At 40.3% G+C, this 16,605-nt stretch overlaps 1 protein-coding gene across 3 annotated transcripts in view; it reads right to left on the bottom strand.

Annotated features, from left to right (window-relative positions):
- LOC133258050 (ATP-binding cassette sub-family C member 4-like) overlaps positions 1–16,605 on the bottom strand; it is a 334,436-nt gene that overhangs the window by 300,243 nt on the left and 17,588 nt on the right. For all 3 annotated transcript variants that reach the window (XM_061434384.1, XM_061434386.1, XM_061434387.1), the window contains exons 4-8: positions 9,861–10,085; positions 5,493–5,582; positions 4,302–4,465; positions 3,012–3,137; positions 1,146–1,395 (exon numbers count right to left, since the gene is read on the bottom strand). In XM_061434384.1, the coding sequence (XP_061290368.1) occupies positions 1,146–1,395; positions 3,012–3,137; positions 4,302–4,465; positions 5,493–5,582; positions 9,861–10,085 (855 nt within the window). The remainder of the gene's footprint in view (positions 1–1,145; positions 1,396–3,011; positions 3,138–4,301; positions 4,466–5,492; positions 5,583–9,860; positions 10,086–16,605) is intronic.

The raw sequence follows: 16,605 nt of genomic DNA, 5'->3' as shown, positions 1-16,605 counted from the left end.
CCCCTTTCATGTCACAGTTCTTGGTGTATCACATAAGCTATCAAAAGATCAGAGTTATTACTTTTTCCACTATAACCATACTTAATGGTTAGGCATTTTCAAGAGCCCAGACATGATGAAGCTGGAAGTTTTCTTCAGTTAAATATTTTCTGAGCATCTGCTATTTGAGAAGACTACAAAGATGAACGAGACACTGTATCTGCCCTTTAGGTAAGTCTGGAGCTCAGGGAGGGAAAGAAATCCATTTACACCTGGCTTGGTGAGGACAAAGTCACATCCAAGAGCTCAAAGGAGGAGATAGGGATTCAAGAGGGTGTGATGGTTACTTTTATGTTAATTTAGGTAAACCACAGTCCCCAGACACTTCTTCAAACACATATCACAGTGAAAGTATTTTTCAGATGAGATGGACACTTAAATAAGTAGACTCTCAGTAAAGCATAAGAGCAGATTATCCTCAATAATGTAGGTGGGCCTCATCCAATTAGTTAAAGGCCTTAAGAAAAATTAGACTAATATCAACAATAATAAAACCACACCTGCACAACACACACATGAAGCTTTCATTTTGGACAAATTACTGTGTCACTCGTTACATCACTACAGTCCAAGGATATTCCTGAATGTCTTATTTCAAGCCGTGAAAGCTATGAAAAAGAAGTTTTGTAAAATGCACGGACCATCCCTTATCAGTGTTGCTAGAAGTTCCATAAGAAAGAATGATAAACTCAGGGAATCAGAAATGACCCAGTATGGCTGATCTGTTTTATGGGTAATAGTTTTTTTATAGTATAGAAACCTCATCAGACACACACAAATCTCATTTGAGTCAGCACAGGAGATGCAGTCTGCTTCCTTCCTTCTCTTGCTTTGGGTCACTTTAATTGCCCTGCAGGCATCACTGCATGTAGAGCCTGTGCCACTACTATTGATATTACTGCCCCTAAATGAGCAGGGATCCTACGTTCTTTGTAATGCATTCTACCTAGGAGGAGACAGGAGTATGTAAGACAGTTTGGAATGACTGACAGATTTGACACTGAGAGAGGTAAATCTCACCTAACTGGAACACAGTGACACCACAGAAAAGGAGGCAATTTACAAAGAATCCACCTGCAATGGAAAAAAGTTATCTGTCACCAAACCTCGATTCTTCGGATGCTGACAATGGCCTCTGACACCTTCTCGACAGCCATGGGGAAGTAGAGGGTGCTCGAAAACCGCAGAGCCTCGAACAGTGTCACCACTAAAAACACTTGGCTGGCTGTAATCAGGTTGTCAAGGAGATCATTGGTGATGAAGGTGACAAAAATCATGATTTTGCTGACAGCGAAAAATGATGCCAAATTCATTCCTCTAAGGTAAGAACTTTTAAGAATCTTGGAAATTTCCTTCCTAGAAAAGACAGTAGGAAATAGCATTTTTAAGAACCACTGACATCCAATGCATGAATTCAAGTGCCCTGTGTGAGTGGCCCCTTTTTAGGGAGTGGACACAGATTAAGGTAAACCATCAATCATGTCATGGAGACACTCAGAGTGCACACCTGGGACTCTGCTCCAAACCAAGGACTACACACTTCATCACCACTTCACTTTTCCAACTAAATGAAGTCTTAATGTCTTGTCACACTTTAAAAAAATTGAGCTCAATGTGACAGGATTTGAACATACATTCAGCAAGCATTCACAACCACATATCCTGTGCTGGGCTTCTCATTGATGACAGAAAAAAATGCCCACCCTGACCAGGACCTCATGAACTTGGAAAGGAAAAGAATAATAAACCTCAGGACTTCCCTGATGGTCCCATGGATAAGAATTGGCCTCCCAGTGCAGCAGACAGGGGTTCAATCTCTGGTCTGGAAGATTCCACATGCTGCACAGCAACTAAGCCTGTGAGCCACAACTACTGAGCCCAAGCTCTAGAGCCTGTGCACTACTGCAACTACTGAAGCCTGTGCACCTGGAGCCTGTGCTCTGCAAAAAGAGAAACCACCCCAATTAGAAGGCCAAGTACAGCAATGAAAAAGTAGCCCCTGCCCACCACAACTACTGAAATCCTGTGTTCAACAATGAAGACCCAGCACAACCAAAAATAAATGAATAAAGAAATAAAAAAGATGTGGTATGATGCGTGTGTACATTTTTAAAAAAGAATAAACACAAAATTTGTGAGACACCAAGACATTAGAAAGAGGCAGCCAGCACATCCCTACAGGAGCACAGAGCTGAGTCATGTAACTCAGAGCAGTAGAGACAGGACAAGTCACACATATGTGGACCCTGAGAAGATGAGCAGGAGTCAGTTAGGACTGGCAGAGACCAGAGAAGAAGGAAGATGAGCGTGTATTTCCAGCAGAGGGCTGGGCCCCCACCAAACTGCAAAGTGAGAGGTGACAGGGTACTCCCAGAAAATTCTAAGTACCCTGTGCTAGAGTAAAAACACTCATCAGATATTTAAATGTAACATTTTTTTAAAAATCTACAAACATAAAGCAAAGACAAAGAAATAGTATTTTCATGGCTCTGTTTGGAATGAGTAATATTGATCCATAATGTTTGGCCTGATACAGGTACACTCAATAGATAATCTCCTCATTTATGCTGCTGCTGCTGCTAAGTCACTTCAGTCGTGTCTGACTCTGGGCGACCCCACATTAACCTATATTATAGCTTTAGTTTAAATATCATCTCAAACACTAATATCTTAGAATCATTGCTTATTTGGAATTTGCAGTATTAAGAAGTATTTAGAATTTCATTTCTGTATAAGTAAGAATCATAGGTATTTCAAGAAGATGATAAATGGAAGAGCAGCTTAAAATGACATCTCTGCTATTCTACTTAACCCTCCTGCCACATATGGGGAGATGGTGGGGTAGTATTTAAATTTACCTTAATATGAAAACTTGGTAAGACTTCTAAACCATTTAGTAAAAATAGGAAATAAAACAGTACAAACATACACTGTGATATATTGAAAAAAAAAAAAACAAAAAAACAACTTACTGTCTCAGTCTGGAAATAAGGTCGATAAATGATTTTTCCCAAGCATTCATTTTTATTGTTTTGATGCCATTTATAACTTCACTCATGGTACTGATCCTGTTGTCTGTGAGAGCTGCAGTCTTACTCCTGAGGGGACAGATGTGAGAGATGAGCCTTAGTGATCACAGCATAACTTTCTGTAGCAGCAACAGTGGGCAAAGGGAGGGATCAGTGATCAAATTATTTTCTATAGCTCTTTTGAGCTGACAACACAGGCAAGTCCTACTCAAAGTACAAATTGAGAAAATCTTCAAGTAGGAAGTCAACCATTCAGTCCCATTCAAGAAGCAACTTGGAGAACTTGCCATATCAGCTAAGGAAGACCTGAAATGAGTCAGATACAAACCATCTTCCCAAAGAGGTTGTGCTTGGGCAGAGAAGGCAGAAAGGGATGTACCAGGAAGACAGAGTCTATGAGGTAAAAAAATAGGAGTAAAATTCTGGGGAGCTGAAAAGATGGGGCTGTTAATTCCACTGGGAAAAGAGAGCAAGAAAATCTTTAGAGACCTGGTAGCATTGGAACAGAGCCTTGAAAGATAAGGAACATCTCTCCACAGCAAAGATAGGAAAGGAAATTTCAAATAGACAAAAATATCACATGTAAAGTCACACATAGAAAGAAAAAACTCAAGGAAAAAAATCTTCAAACAGCACAATACCTCCATCATCTAACAACCTGGACAATGACCCACCTCCAACCCTCTGGGACCTGCTTCAGGTCTATCTCATCACCATTAGGCCCTTCATCACCAGCCACTGTTCTATCACATATGCTGCTGGGACTGTGCGGCTGTATAAAGACATAATTAAGGTCAACCTTGCCCTTGGGGTGCCTATAACTTAATGGAAACATTGAAATAAAACAAGACATAAATACACTACCTGAAAGTGGCTCTAAAACAAGCTTAACAAAAATAAATGCAGCTAGAAATGGGCCTGTAAAATTATTACTCTTTTTAATCATGTTTAAATAACTTGGATATTGGTAAATTCTTCTTAAGGACTCTCTACTTATTCAGGTACAGTGTCAGAGGAGCCAGTGAGGGCTGTCACCTTTTCTGTTTAAAGATCAGCCTTCAGCTTAAGGCTGGAGCCTCCACTGGCTAAGCCTGTAGGGTCTACAACTCACACAAAGAAGAGACTAGAGAAGGCATTGGTTTTGTTTTTGAACAGAAGCATCAACTTCATTGGCAGACTGCAGATGTTACCAAGCACATATCACCTATTTTTTTAAACCAGTGTTTCTCTTACCGGAGTGATGAAAACAACTTCCCAAAGCAGCTTTGCAAAAGCAGAATAATAATGAGAACCGCCATCCCGGCAAGACATGATATTCCTATTTCCATCCAGAGCAGGGTGGTCACTGCAATAGCCTGCAGTGGCCCCACCCACAGATAGTGCAAGAACATCGTTACCTTGAAAGAAAAAGACAAAGCCTTCTTGGGACTGTATACAATCAAAATCAGTAAAGACACAGCGTAGAAACAATCTGCTCTGAAAGGACAAACAGGAACCTAAACAGGGATATCTCAGTGGGTTTTAAACCTCGTGAAGCAGAAACCTGTGTCCACCTCAGATGACACTGTTCCTGGAAGCACAGGGCCAGCTTTAGGGACATCCAGGGAGAACCTGACCAGTAGCACTGAAGGAAGATGATTTTGTCTACACCACAGATGAGCTCAGGGCATCCCCAACCTCTCACTGCACTCTATATTCTGCCCCCATCTCACTCTAGCACCCAAGAAAACCTTATATTATGGTAAGTACCACACTCTCCAGTAATTATTTGTGTACTTACCTCCCTAATGGGCTGTTGTTTCTCCACATCAAAAACTAAATCATATTCAACCCTGAAACTGAGTAGCGGCCTTATTTCATGCTTGAGGAATGAATAACTGAAAGAGAAGTGTCTGACCAACAGCTACAAGAGGCCCTGGACACTGTGATCTATTCATAAAGTCAGTGGAAAAAAAGAGTGTGAGGGCCCAGAAGAGAGTAGGCTGTGTCTGGCTGAGGGCCACCCACTTGGCATTATTCCTCAAAGGCTCCCTATGCAGCAGGCACTGAACAGGGCACAGGGGAAAGAACAACCCCTGCCCACCAGGCCTTCATCAGCCAGAGCAAGAGGGACAGTTCAGGCAGCAACACTGACTCCACGTGCCAAGAAGGGCCATGCCAGGAGGACCCCTAGGGACACTCACTGAGCCGGGCAAGAACACTGCTGCCTGTCTATTACTAGAAAAACCAAACCCTCATCTTCAACCCACATTATTACATCTAAGTTGCACACAGAGGAAATGAGAATTGGATAAAGAGAACATTTGTCTTAAGTCCTCAACAGAACCCTGGCTGACACCAAATGCTGGCGCACCTGGCATCCCAATGAGCTGAACCCAGTGAGAAAGATGGGACATGGAAGAGAATCCCTCAGGGGCAGCTCACCTGGTCAAACCTGTTCACATCGTTGGACAGCAGGTTGACTATCTGGCCTGTGGTGGTCTTCCCCATGGCTGGGCTACTCAGGCGAAGGGCCTGAAATGAGAGAGGGAGACAGAGATCCGGATTCCTAAGGTGATACCAAGTCATCCTAGAACATAACACAATGGAGCATGCATTCCTGGGGTCTTGAGTGGTGTCAGCAGGAGCAGGATGACCACTGAAAGCGGGGCTCTAGGGACCCTTCTTCAGCCTTTAACTTAGTGTGGTGGCAGCCCCACCAGCAAGGATGGCAAAGGGAGGAGAGGGAGATAGAAGCAAATCTCCCACCCAGTTTCTCAGTGAACTTGGACCTGCCTGAAGTGTAAAGGGTGTAGATTTAGACTTCGGGATCAACTAAAGTAATTTTGAGACAAATTAGATGAGAGTAGAGAGACTGCATTAAGGAAATAAAATAAGAGACTTGGATTATAAATCTGGAATTGATCATTAATTCTGTGGGTGATGTCATTTCAACACTTTTGGTTTAGCTTCTTCATTCTAAAGAGTATGGAATCTCCATTCTGAAGAGTATGAAAGGGAATCTTCATTCCCTTTCATTCTGAAATGAGTATAATGCTCAAAACACTATTCCTGTGAGGAACCTCTGTTCTTAATGCCAGTCTTCTGAATTAAAAAACACATCCTGTGTTTCACAGTTCCTTTATTTAGCAAAAAAAAAAAAACCTCTGAAAAATGCCCTAGAAAGCTGAGGAACCTGAACAGATACCATGAGTTGCTTCAACAAACCATCAAGTGGAGGCTCTGATGCAAACAAAATGTCATGGTTCATAAAAACTTCTTGTTTAGTCCTTGAGTTAAACAGAAAACTCAGCAATCAAGTGTGAATGTAAAACAGTATAGCTGTGATGGAAGAGAGTATAGCAGTTCCTCAAAAAAGTAAACATAAAATCAGCATCTAGCACAGCAAGACCACTTTTGCAGATGTACTCAAAAGAACTGAACACACAAACTTGATCTTTTTGCACACCTGTGTGCAAATGTTCACAATAGCCAAAGGTGGAAATAATCCAAAAATCCACTAACAGATGAATGGATACAAACAATGTTGTATAGACCTATAATGGAATATTATTCAGCCTTAAAAAGAAATTAAATTCTGGCACTGGCTTCAACATAGATGAACCTTGAAGACGTTGTGCTACATGACATAAGCTAGACACAAAATGACAAACATTGTGTGATTCTACTTATATACAGCACCTAAAGTAGTCAAATTCAGAGAGAAAAGAAGTAGCATGGTGATGGATGAGGGGAGGGAAGTTCTGAACAGTGTGAAAGTACTTGATGTGAATAAACAGTGTACTTAAAGAGTTAACATAGTAAATGTTATATTGTATATATTTTGCCACAATTTAAAAAATCAATGATAAAAAGCCAAAAGTAATTTTACCAAAGCTGTGGAAATGTGAATAAACAACAAGTCATTTTACATACGATACCTTCTGAAACATCATTCCAAGTTCAGCTGAAAAGAACACTAAAATGCTGAATGGAGCATTTTAGGAAGCTGCAGATGTGCAGCCTTAGAGAGCTCCTGGAGATGTGCCCCAGCCTTGAACCAACAGTGCAGACAAATTACAACTATGAGCTTAGTAGCCATCCCATTTCTAACACCCAATGTGATTTCTTCCCAGGACCAGGGATTAGAAGTTGAATAAGAACCACAAATGTTCAGAGCTGCTCTGTAGCACCAGATTTGCCCCTAGGAATCAGCCCACCTGTAACCTGCAAAAAAGAAGTGTCTTATTTCTGCACCTCAGCAGGATTTTGAATGCAAGACTGGTCCGGTGCTAAGTCACTTCAGTCATGTCCGACTCTTTGCAACCCTGTGGACTGTAGCCCGCCAGGCTCCTCTGTCGGTGGGACTCTCCAGGCAACAATACTGGAGTGAGCTGCCATTTCCTTCTCCAGGGGATCTTCCTGACCCAGGAATTGAACCCAGGTCTCCTTCATTGCAGGCAGATTCTTTAGCATCTGATGCCCTAGATGCAAGGCTAGGCACAAGGAAATTCATCTTTCCCACATTTCCTGAATTTCAGATTAAGTCTATGGTTTAACCTCTAAAATTCCTGACTTCATAAAGGGAGAGTTCTTTCAGGCATAATCAAGCCAGCAAATGAACACCTTTGGAAGAAATTTACATTCACACAAGCATACATGCCAGGTCAGATCAGATTTCCCAAAGGTGATGTTCCAAAGTGTTAGTTGGAAAGAAGAAAAACAGGTGGACTATGGCTCGCCTATACAGCAAAGAGTAAGCTTTGACTGAACCATCACCTCACACCTAACTTAAGGCTTTCACAGTATAGTTCTGGTGAATTTCATGCATATTCATGGGAGGTAAGCATGATCTAGGAAGACAAACATCATTTGTGGGGAAATCTAAGTATTTGTCTGCTAAATGGTGGACTGCGAAAGAGAATAGGGCTTTCCTGGTGGCTCAGTGGTTAAAAATCTACCTCTCCTAGAGGAGGAAATGGCAATGCACTCTTATATTCTTGCCTGGGAAAGGCCATGGACAGAGGAGCCTGGTGGGCTACAGTTCATGGGGTCACAGAGCACAACTTAGCGACTGAGCAAGCACGCATGTACACAAGATGATGATGGAGGACAAGGAAGACCCCTGACTAGAGTGAACAGGCACACCTGCCATTTCTGCATCACCCAAGAGGAAACCTGCTCACGTGCAATAGCCAAACACAGACCGTGAGATGTCAGGGCCCTGGATTCACACAGCCCTGACATTAATAAGACTCTGCTCAAGGAAAGATGAGAAGACACCTTACATTTTGCAAAGAAAAGCATTCCTAAGAAACAGAATGTCTAGATAAGTAGCAAGCAGGTAAAAGAAGCAATAATTTTGATTTAAATTGTTTGGTTTAGTTTTCAATAAGGATTTTTTAAATAAAAATTATATATATTTAAGGTGCGCAACATGATGTTTTGTTAAAAATACACATTGGGAAATGATTTCTATTAAAACCAATTAACATATTAATCATCTCATGTAGTTATCATTTTGTGTATGTGAGATGAGCTCACTAAGACCCACTTTCTCAGCAACTTTCAAGTATACAATACAGTTAAGTAAGGATTTGAAAAAAAGCAAACAACCCAGAGCAACAAGATACACAGGATCAAGTTTATATGGAGTCTTCAGCTCCTGACATAGTGTATCTGTGGCAATTTCTTTGTAAAGACACCCGAAATCCTTACTCTTTTTATATTAGCTAAGACCAGAATAAACTATGAAATAATTCTATGGCATTTCTCAATATGAAATCACTGAACACATCAAATCAGGTCTTATTAAAACTGCTATAATGCATGCTAAAGACAAAAAGGAAATATTTAATTATGAAAATAAATTGAATGAACTGCCACAAATTCTCTCCAAAATTGCCAAGGACAATGGAAAATTTCAAGTTTTATCCCAAATATCCAACTACTTTTTTAATACCATTAAAACAATCATAATTATAGAATATAGTGAGTGAGTCTGTATATGCATAGATTTTATTTATATTTTTCTTTAGTTAACACAATTTTACTGAATATGAGTAAATGGGCCATATAAAAATATAATCATTCCCTTTCTCAAACACATTCTGTTCTCCTATATTTAATTTTATAAATTAAATCTCCTGGATTTAATCCAATCACTGAAGTTTACTTTCAAATACAACTTTGATATAAATGAAGGTTTTAATGAACAACAACAACAACAAAATTTCCATCAATACTACTTTGGCATGAAAACACTGAAAATCAATGTGATATAATTTTTGGTACATATTTTAAAATTAGATTTTGTTACAAATTTAGTAGATATTGTGTAACAGCCTATGACTAAAAGTCATCAAAGGCAGTCTTGACCTGATCTCAATAGAAATTTTTTTTATTATATATTTGTAAAGTTTGCTTAAAGGACAATAAACTTGGCTTGATGCAAATAAGCTTCTCAGTTTCTCTTCAGTCACTCAGTCATGTCCAACTCTCTGCTGCCCTATTGACTGTAGCCTGCCAGGCTCCAGGGAATTCTCCCAGCAAGAATATCGAAGTGGAAAAAAAAAAAAAAAAGAATATCGAAGTGGGTTGCCATTGCCCTCTCCAAGGGATCTTCAAGACCCAGGGATTGAACCTGTGTCTCCTGCATTGGCAGGCAGATTCTTTAACACTGAACCATCATCTGGAAGCCCTAGCAAAGTATAAATGATCCCAGTTACAAAATCTTTAATTTACAAACAACTTTCCCAAAATATTTCTGATGCTCCAGGGGAGGTACACACCATGGTACCAAGTGACACTCACCTTGCGGTAGATCATATGGCACACCGCTACTCTCAGCCTCATCCCCACACGCTGCATGTGGTAGAAGTACAAGTGGTGCAGAACAGCCCACACCAGCACGCAGGCGCTCAACCCTGCCGCGTAGCCGTAGGCTTCGTGCAAAGCGGCCGAATCGGTGGGATCGTAGGTTTCAACATAACTAACCATTTTCCCCAAAAATATGGGTTGAACTACTCTGGTGCCTTCCTGAAAGAAAAGAAAAAAGCTTTAATTAGAAATGTCAGTTTTTCTTTACACAAGATTTGCTTTTACCATTATCATGCTAAAAATACATTTTGACAAAATGCTACATTCATGACTAATTTAAAAGAAAAAAATGCAGATTCACTATCTACTATAAGACAAGTAGACAACAGTTTTAACCTTAAGACAAAATTTAACATTCACAAATAGTAAAGCCTTAGTATCATGCTTAGTGTAATGTGAATGCTCAGTAAATACCACAACCAGGCTCAATACCAACTGAGCCTTAAGATGAATAAGGAAAAAGCTGGCAGAAGAAGAGTAAGAAATCTGCTTCCATATGAAGAAGCCTGTGGCAGCTTGCCCCTGTCCCCTGTATTCTTAATGTCCCAGCCCAATAGAAAGTCAACCTGGTTCACATATGGGAGACACACTTTTATTACCTTCTTTGTGAATCTTTATGAACTGAGACATTGGCACAAACACATCCACTCTTTTCCATCCCAAACTCCACATGTCTGTAGGTCAAGGGAATGGAAACCAGCTTCAGTTGGAATACCACAGAGAAACCAGGCTTGGCAGCTCTACAGGCTCTCAGCTCCCGAGAGCACTGCCTCAATACGTCTCTACCCTCTAGAAGTTGGAATGTTCCTTGGAGTGAAAAATTAAATATGGTGGAGGTTCAAGCTAAAAAACCATGTCTTCCGTGGTTCTCCATCCACCATTCACTGAAGTTGGTGGTTTGGAATAAATGTTCCCAATCCTCTCTTCCCCAGGTCTAAACCAATTGACTCAGAGTACACTGAGGCTTCCACTCTGAGTAAGACTTAGGGAAAGCAAGCTTCTTTCCCAAAGAAAAAGGCAAAGGAACGGCAACACCTACCCACCCTGCCAAACAGCCACTTCGCCCCACAACTCACTCCCTCCCTCTAGTCACTCCTTGAAGGTCTCTTTCTCCCCAGGTCCCCTTCTTTCTCCACCATCAAAGAAAACCAAATACTCAATGAATCCAAGTCACCAAAAGTAAACACCTTGACCCTCAATATCATTTCCTCCACAGACTTCTCAAAAGACAAAATGTCAAAAGTTTGGAAGTCTTTCAGGAACAGGGCTTTTCCTTTTTTGGCAATCCCGCCTTACTAACACAGACAGGGTAAGCTTTGCTTACCTGACCAGTATGCTTTGATAGCTCTCTTCTGTCTGTCTGAAGCTAAGGAACCCACACACAAGAGGAGGGAAGGAGAATCCATAACACCAAACACCAAAAATACTAAGCATTTCCTGCTCAGCCAACCAGTGCCTGATCAGGATATTTATCAAAAGATGTCCCCATCCCTCATAAGGGGGTCTCATTAAACCTTAACATTCCTGTCTTGTTCTACACAAATGGACACACACACATTCACAGGCTGCACCAGCTGCCTCTCCCTCCATGAAGTCATGGAAATTTTCATCTACTATAGAGGATAAAGGGGAGAAGGCAATGGCACCCCACTCCAGTACTGTTGCCTGGAAAATCCCATGGATGGAGGAGCCTGGTAGGCTACAGTCCATAGGGTCGCTAAAAGTCAGACATGACTGAGCAACTTCACTTTCACTTTCCACTTTCATGCATTAGAGAAGGAATAGCAACCCACTCCAGTGTTCTTGCCTGGAGAATCCCATGGACGGAGAAGCCTGGTAGGCTGCAGTCCATGGGGTCGCACAGAGTCGGACATGACTGAAGCGACTTAGCAGCAGCAGCATAGAGGATAAAGGGAACACTATTTAGTTGAAGAAGTATAATAAGATTATCAGACTGGAGTAAAATGGTCAGTTCTGATACATTTCCACCGTGTCCTATCACCCATCCCAAGAGGCATAGAGAGCTTATGGAACAGTCCCTCATAAAATGGATTGTCAAACACTCTGTTTATAGAGTTTCCTGAGATGGAAATGTGGAGGCTCACACAGAGAAGCAAGAACATCAAACTGTACACACAGGCAGTCCCAGCCCAGGTATGGCCAAGGGCAGTCTATTGCTGCAGCCACAAAACACCAGAATCCCAGCAGTAATATCTGCCATCCCAAACTTTCCTAAAACTTATGATTCTCTTTGGGAATCACTGTTGCCTGTTACTTAGGTCTCCATTTGAGCTAACATCCTTGTGATTACAGGAGAAATAAAAGTAATGTCACTCACCAAACACAGTATGGATAAATGCAACAAATCCAGCAATAAAGAGTGTAAATAAAGGCAGATCACTACTGTCTAAGCATATCTGGAGTTTTTCGCTGAGAAACAATATTTAATAACCCAGTTGACAGACTTCCCTGGTGGTCCTTTAGCTAAGACTCCACACTCCCAACATAGGGGACCTTGGTTTGATCCCTGGTCAGGGAACTAGATCCCACATGTAGAAACTAAGACCTGGCACAGCCAAAAATAAAAATAAAAAACAGTTGGAGAAATAGCCTCATTAAGGTATAATGCCAGTTCATGGCTCATATCTTCCACTCATCTGTCAATTCTTTTCATTCTTGATAATGATTATCATTTAATTGGAATAGAAAATTTGTTATCTTTCAAAAAGGTAACAAAGGATTTCAAACATGATGTGTTACTGATGCAATTTGGGAGGAGAGTCACTTATTATTCTTAAACACTATTTTGGGACTTCCTCCAATGGCTCAGTGGTAAGGAATCCATCTCAACACAGGAGTCACAGGAAATGCAGGTTTGATCCCTGAGTTGAGAAGATCCTATGGAGGAGGAAGTGGCAACCCACTCCAGGATTCTTGCCGGGACAATTCCATGGACAGAGAAGCCTGGTGGGCTACAGTCCCTGGGGTCACAAACAGTCAGACACAACTGAGTGACTGAGAACACATGCACAACTTTGCCTCCAGCAAGGAGCAGTCATGGCAATTTAGAGAAGTGATGAAAAGTATAATGCACAGGGAATTTCCATTCTGGCATAAATTGCAACTATGGAAAACAGAAAATTGATATTATGCTCCACATGAAAACTAACAGGAAGTAAAAAACAATTTTCCAGTAATGTCTCTCAAACAGAAAAAATAGAAACAAAATAGGCAAAATAGTGAATAGCACAAAATTGTGAAAACAAAACCCCAAGTACATATAGAGAGTAAGAATACACATATTAAATATGATTCTTCAAAGCTTCGAGAACACACAGGACAGAAGTTACTGAAGTCATCAAAGGTAGACTGAGTAGATCTGTCCCCTCCACACACAAAGAAAGGTTAGATGAACAGTCATTTAATAGGACAGCTGGCAGGAACATTTATAATCTGTGAGTATTTCAATTTCTGACGTTTGGTAAAACTGGCTGAGGCAAACCAGGCAAAAGATTTTCCAGCTACCAGAAGATTAACTCCTGCATATGCTCAATGTTCTGTTCCAAGTATTAACTCCAAATGAAACAGTGGTGTGAATCCCAAGGAAAGGTCCAATTTCAGAAGACTCTGCTTGCCTTGGAGAGTCTCTCAGAGAGGCAAGGAGTGGCTGTGGCTCACCCTGGGGACACAGACACTGGTGGCAGCCATTCCCGGGAGCTGCCCCCACCACGTGTACACTGGTGTGGGCAGACACCACCAAGGAAATCTCTCATCTCTACACTCCCGATCCTTACCTTCAACTAAAAAGAAATAAAACAACTGAGAAAATATTCATTATCAACCTTGAAGCTAACATACTGAAATTTTCTTGATCAGCAGGAAAAAAGTCAAACACTGCCCCCTTAAACCCTTCCTCTTTGACATAAATCAATGATCACATGTATATTCTTTCCACAAACCAATTGAGAATATAGTTCTTATTCTTTCACAAGAATTCTTCAGAACTCTGAAATCATAAAGGATCTTTAAAAGAGAAGAATTTAATACCACAACATTCATTATTCAGGATTCTCTGAGAGTCTGAATTTCTGAGGCAGACTTTTTATTTTGGCCACACCATGTGGCATGCAGAATCTTAGTTCCCTAACCAGGGATCAAGAACCCTCACATCTGCACTGGGGGCATAAAGTCTTAACCACTGGACTGCCAGAGAAACTTGTGGTAGCCATTTCTTGACAGAGGCCTTGGTATTCAGCCTCCTGAAAGCACCAGATATTGGGTCCCACCTTTTGCTTCTTAGAATAACTTCTTGCAGGGTTCGGTTAGAAACTAGAACTTCTGCAGTGGATAGAATTCCTTCTCTAAGTTAATGTACTTGAAACATTTCTCACCCAATTTCCCCATATCTCATTCATGGAAATAAAAACACAAAAATAGAAACAAGCTAACAAAGAAAAACACTTGAGTGAAATATATAAGCAGAAACGAGTGAGCTTGTAGGGAAAAACTGAACAGGCAATTAATCTTTAGAACTGGGGGAGTTCTAAAGTGAGGTTGAGAAAAATCCAGAGATAAGGAGGAAAAGCAGTGAATCTGGGAAATCATATCCACCATCACTCTAGATATCCTAGCCTTCACTCATCTTTTACACAGTGGTCTTCATCCTGACTGCACCTTAGAATCACCTGGGTGGGGATAAGGGCACTCTGATGCCCGAGGTCCAGCCTCCAGAAACTGGTTTAGGTTCAACTGATTAGTGATGAAGCCTGATTAGTGAAGATTCCTCTCCCTGGAAGAGTCTGGATGCAGAAACTAACCCCATGTAAGCATCTGCTAAACTCCATTCTTGCACTGTCTTGGCATCTGAGTCTGGAATGGCTACAGACCTGCTCTGAAGGAATTACAATTATCACAGAGTTCCATGGCACATGTCATGCTTCCAGAAAAATCCTTATAAACCAAGTCCAGAGATTACAGTATTGAAATTGAAAATTTTCATTCTGCACAGTAGGAAAAATTAAATTTCAGATAAAACTATATTTAAAAAACATCACTAAAAAGATGAGTCAAAATTAGCCTGGAAAGTTATCCCTAAAAGGAGAAGGAGAATTAGAATAGAGCTAACGAGGATATCAGCCTTCTTTAAAAGTAGCCTTGTCTTGATTTTAGAATCATGAAAACATTATACAGAATTATAATCATAAAAGAACTAATTTTTTAAAAAGCAATTCCTAAAATTTCAAAGTAAATTTAAATAAAAGTACCTAAATATCTACCCATCCTGTTGGTTCACAGAGCCATACAAAAAAGAACTATCAAAATTGATTTTAAACAAAACAATTTGAAAACACATTCTCTGCATCATACACCCACATGAAGACAATATGAACTGCAAAAAGATAAATCTTATAATGTTTTCAGAAGTCACATTATAAGAAAAAACAAATGAATAATTATGTTGATATCAATGAGAATTGGGCTTAGACTTGGGACAAAGAGAATGGATGATGGGAGAAAAGAGACATAGATGTAAGCACAATAAGATGAAGTAAAAACACTAGTGTCCTGCATCTGACTTGGATTGGAAACACCCATGTAAACATATTTGTTTACCTTAAAAAATGTATTCTACTTTGTCTAATGAAAAAAGCCAAGAAACAATAACCAAGAGCAATAAGCTCCTCTAGCACCCAGACTATAGTCTTTAAATACCATTTCACACTAAAAGAAGACAGGGCTGCTTGGATAACCAGGGCTGAGCAAATCCTGTACAAAATGAACTAGAAATATCATGTCATATCAGAAAGCAAAAAACAAAGCAAAAGACAAGAAAAAAAAAGAAAAACTAGCCAAGAATTCTAGAATATGTGCAAAAGACTCAGGACCCAACCTGAATATACTCCCACTGCCCAAATATGGCCAAAGGTTGGCACAAGCATAACAAATGAAATGGACTGAAGCAGATCAGAAATGCTTAAATCCATGAGCTCAAACCGACATTCACAAAACCAAACCAAGCAAATAGCAATAAAAACTCACTATCCCCTCTCCTCACTAGAGGAGAACCACTTCATCATCTTGAAAACAGGTTTTAAAAACTGAAAAAATTATTTTCCCCTACTGTCCCAATAAATACCATAGTTCAGTATTAACCAAAGAGCTTAAAACATCTTCATTTTGCAACTCTTAATAAATTAAGGGACCTTGAGCAAGGATCATGAATAGCTCCAACATCACACACACACACAAGATGTTATGTACCTTATAACGGATATATACAACCCTACCTCCTACATAGACAAGGGGGTGAAGAAAATCCAAATGAGCTACATCAAACTTCTAGACCTAAACACCAACCTAAGGTGCCAGAGGAACATGTGAATTGACACAGGGGGAGATCCGATCAGCCAAATCCAGGCTGTGGGAATATCTACAAGACAAACAACCTAGAGACATGGGGTGGGGGGGGAACAGAAAAGCAATTGTATAACCTATGTCAGCCAAGTGTACCTTATTTAATACTGCTTCCAACAGAAAAGGGGAAAAAGACAACTGTGAGCACTGGCTAGATACTAATGATATTAAAGTTAATATTTATGAATAATAATAAAAATGTTTATGCTAAATATGTTTAATGGGGGAGATTCCATATCTTTTAAAGATACATACTAAAATATTT

This window comes from Bos javanicus, chromosome 12 (genome assembly GCF_032452875.1).
Source record: "Bos javanicus breed banteng chromosome 12, ARS-OSU_banteng_1.0, whole genome shotgun sequence".
NCBI lineage: Eukaryota > Metazoa > Chordata > Mammalia > Artiodactyla > Bovidae > Bos > Bos javanicus.
This window is presented reverse-complemented; position numbering and strand designations above follow the sequence as displayed.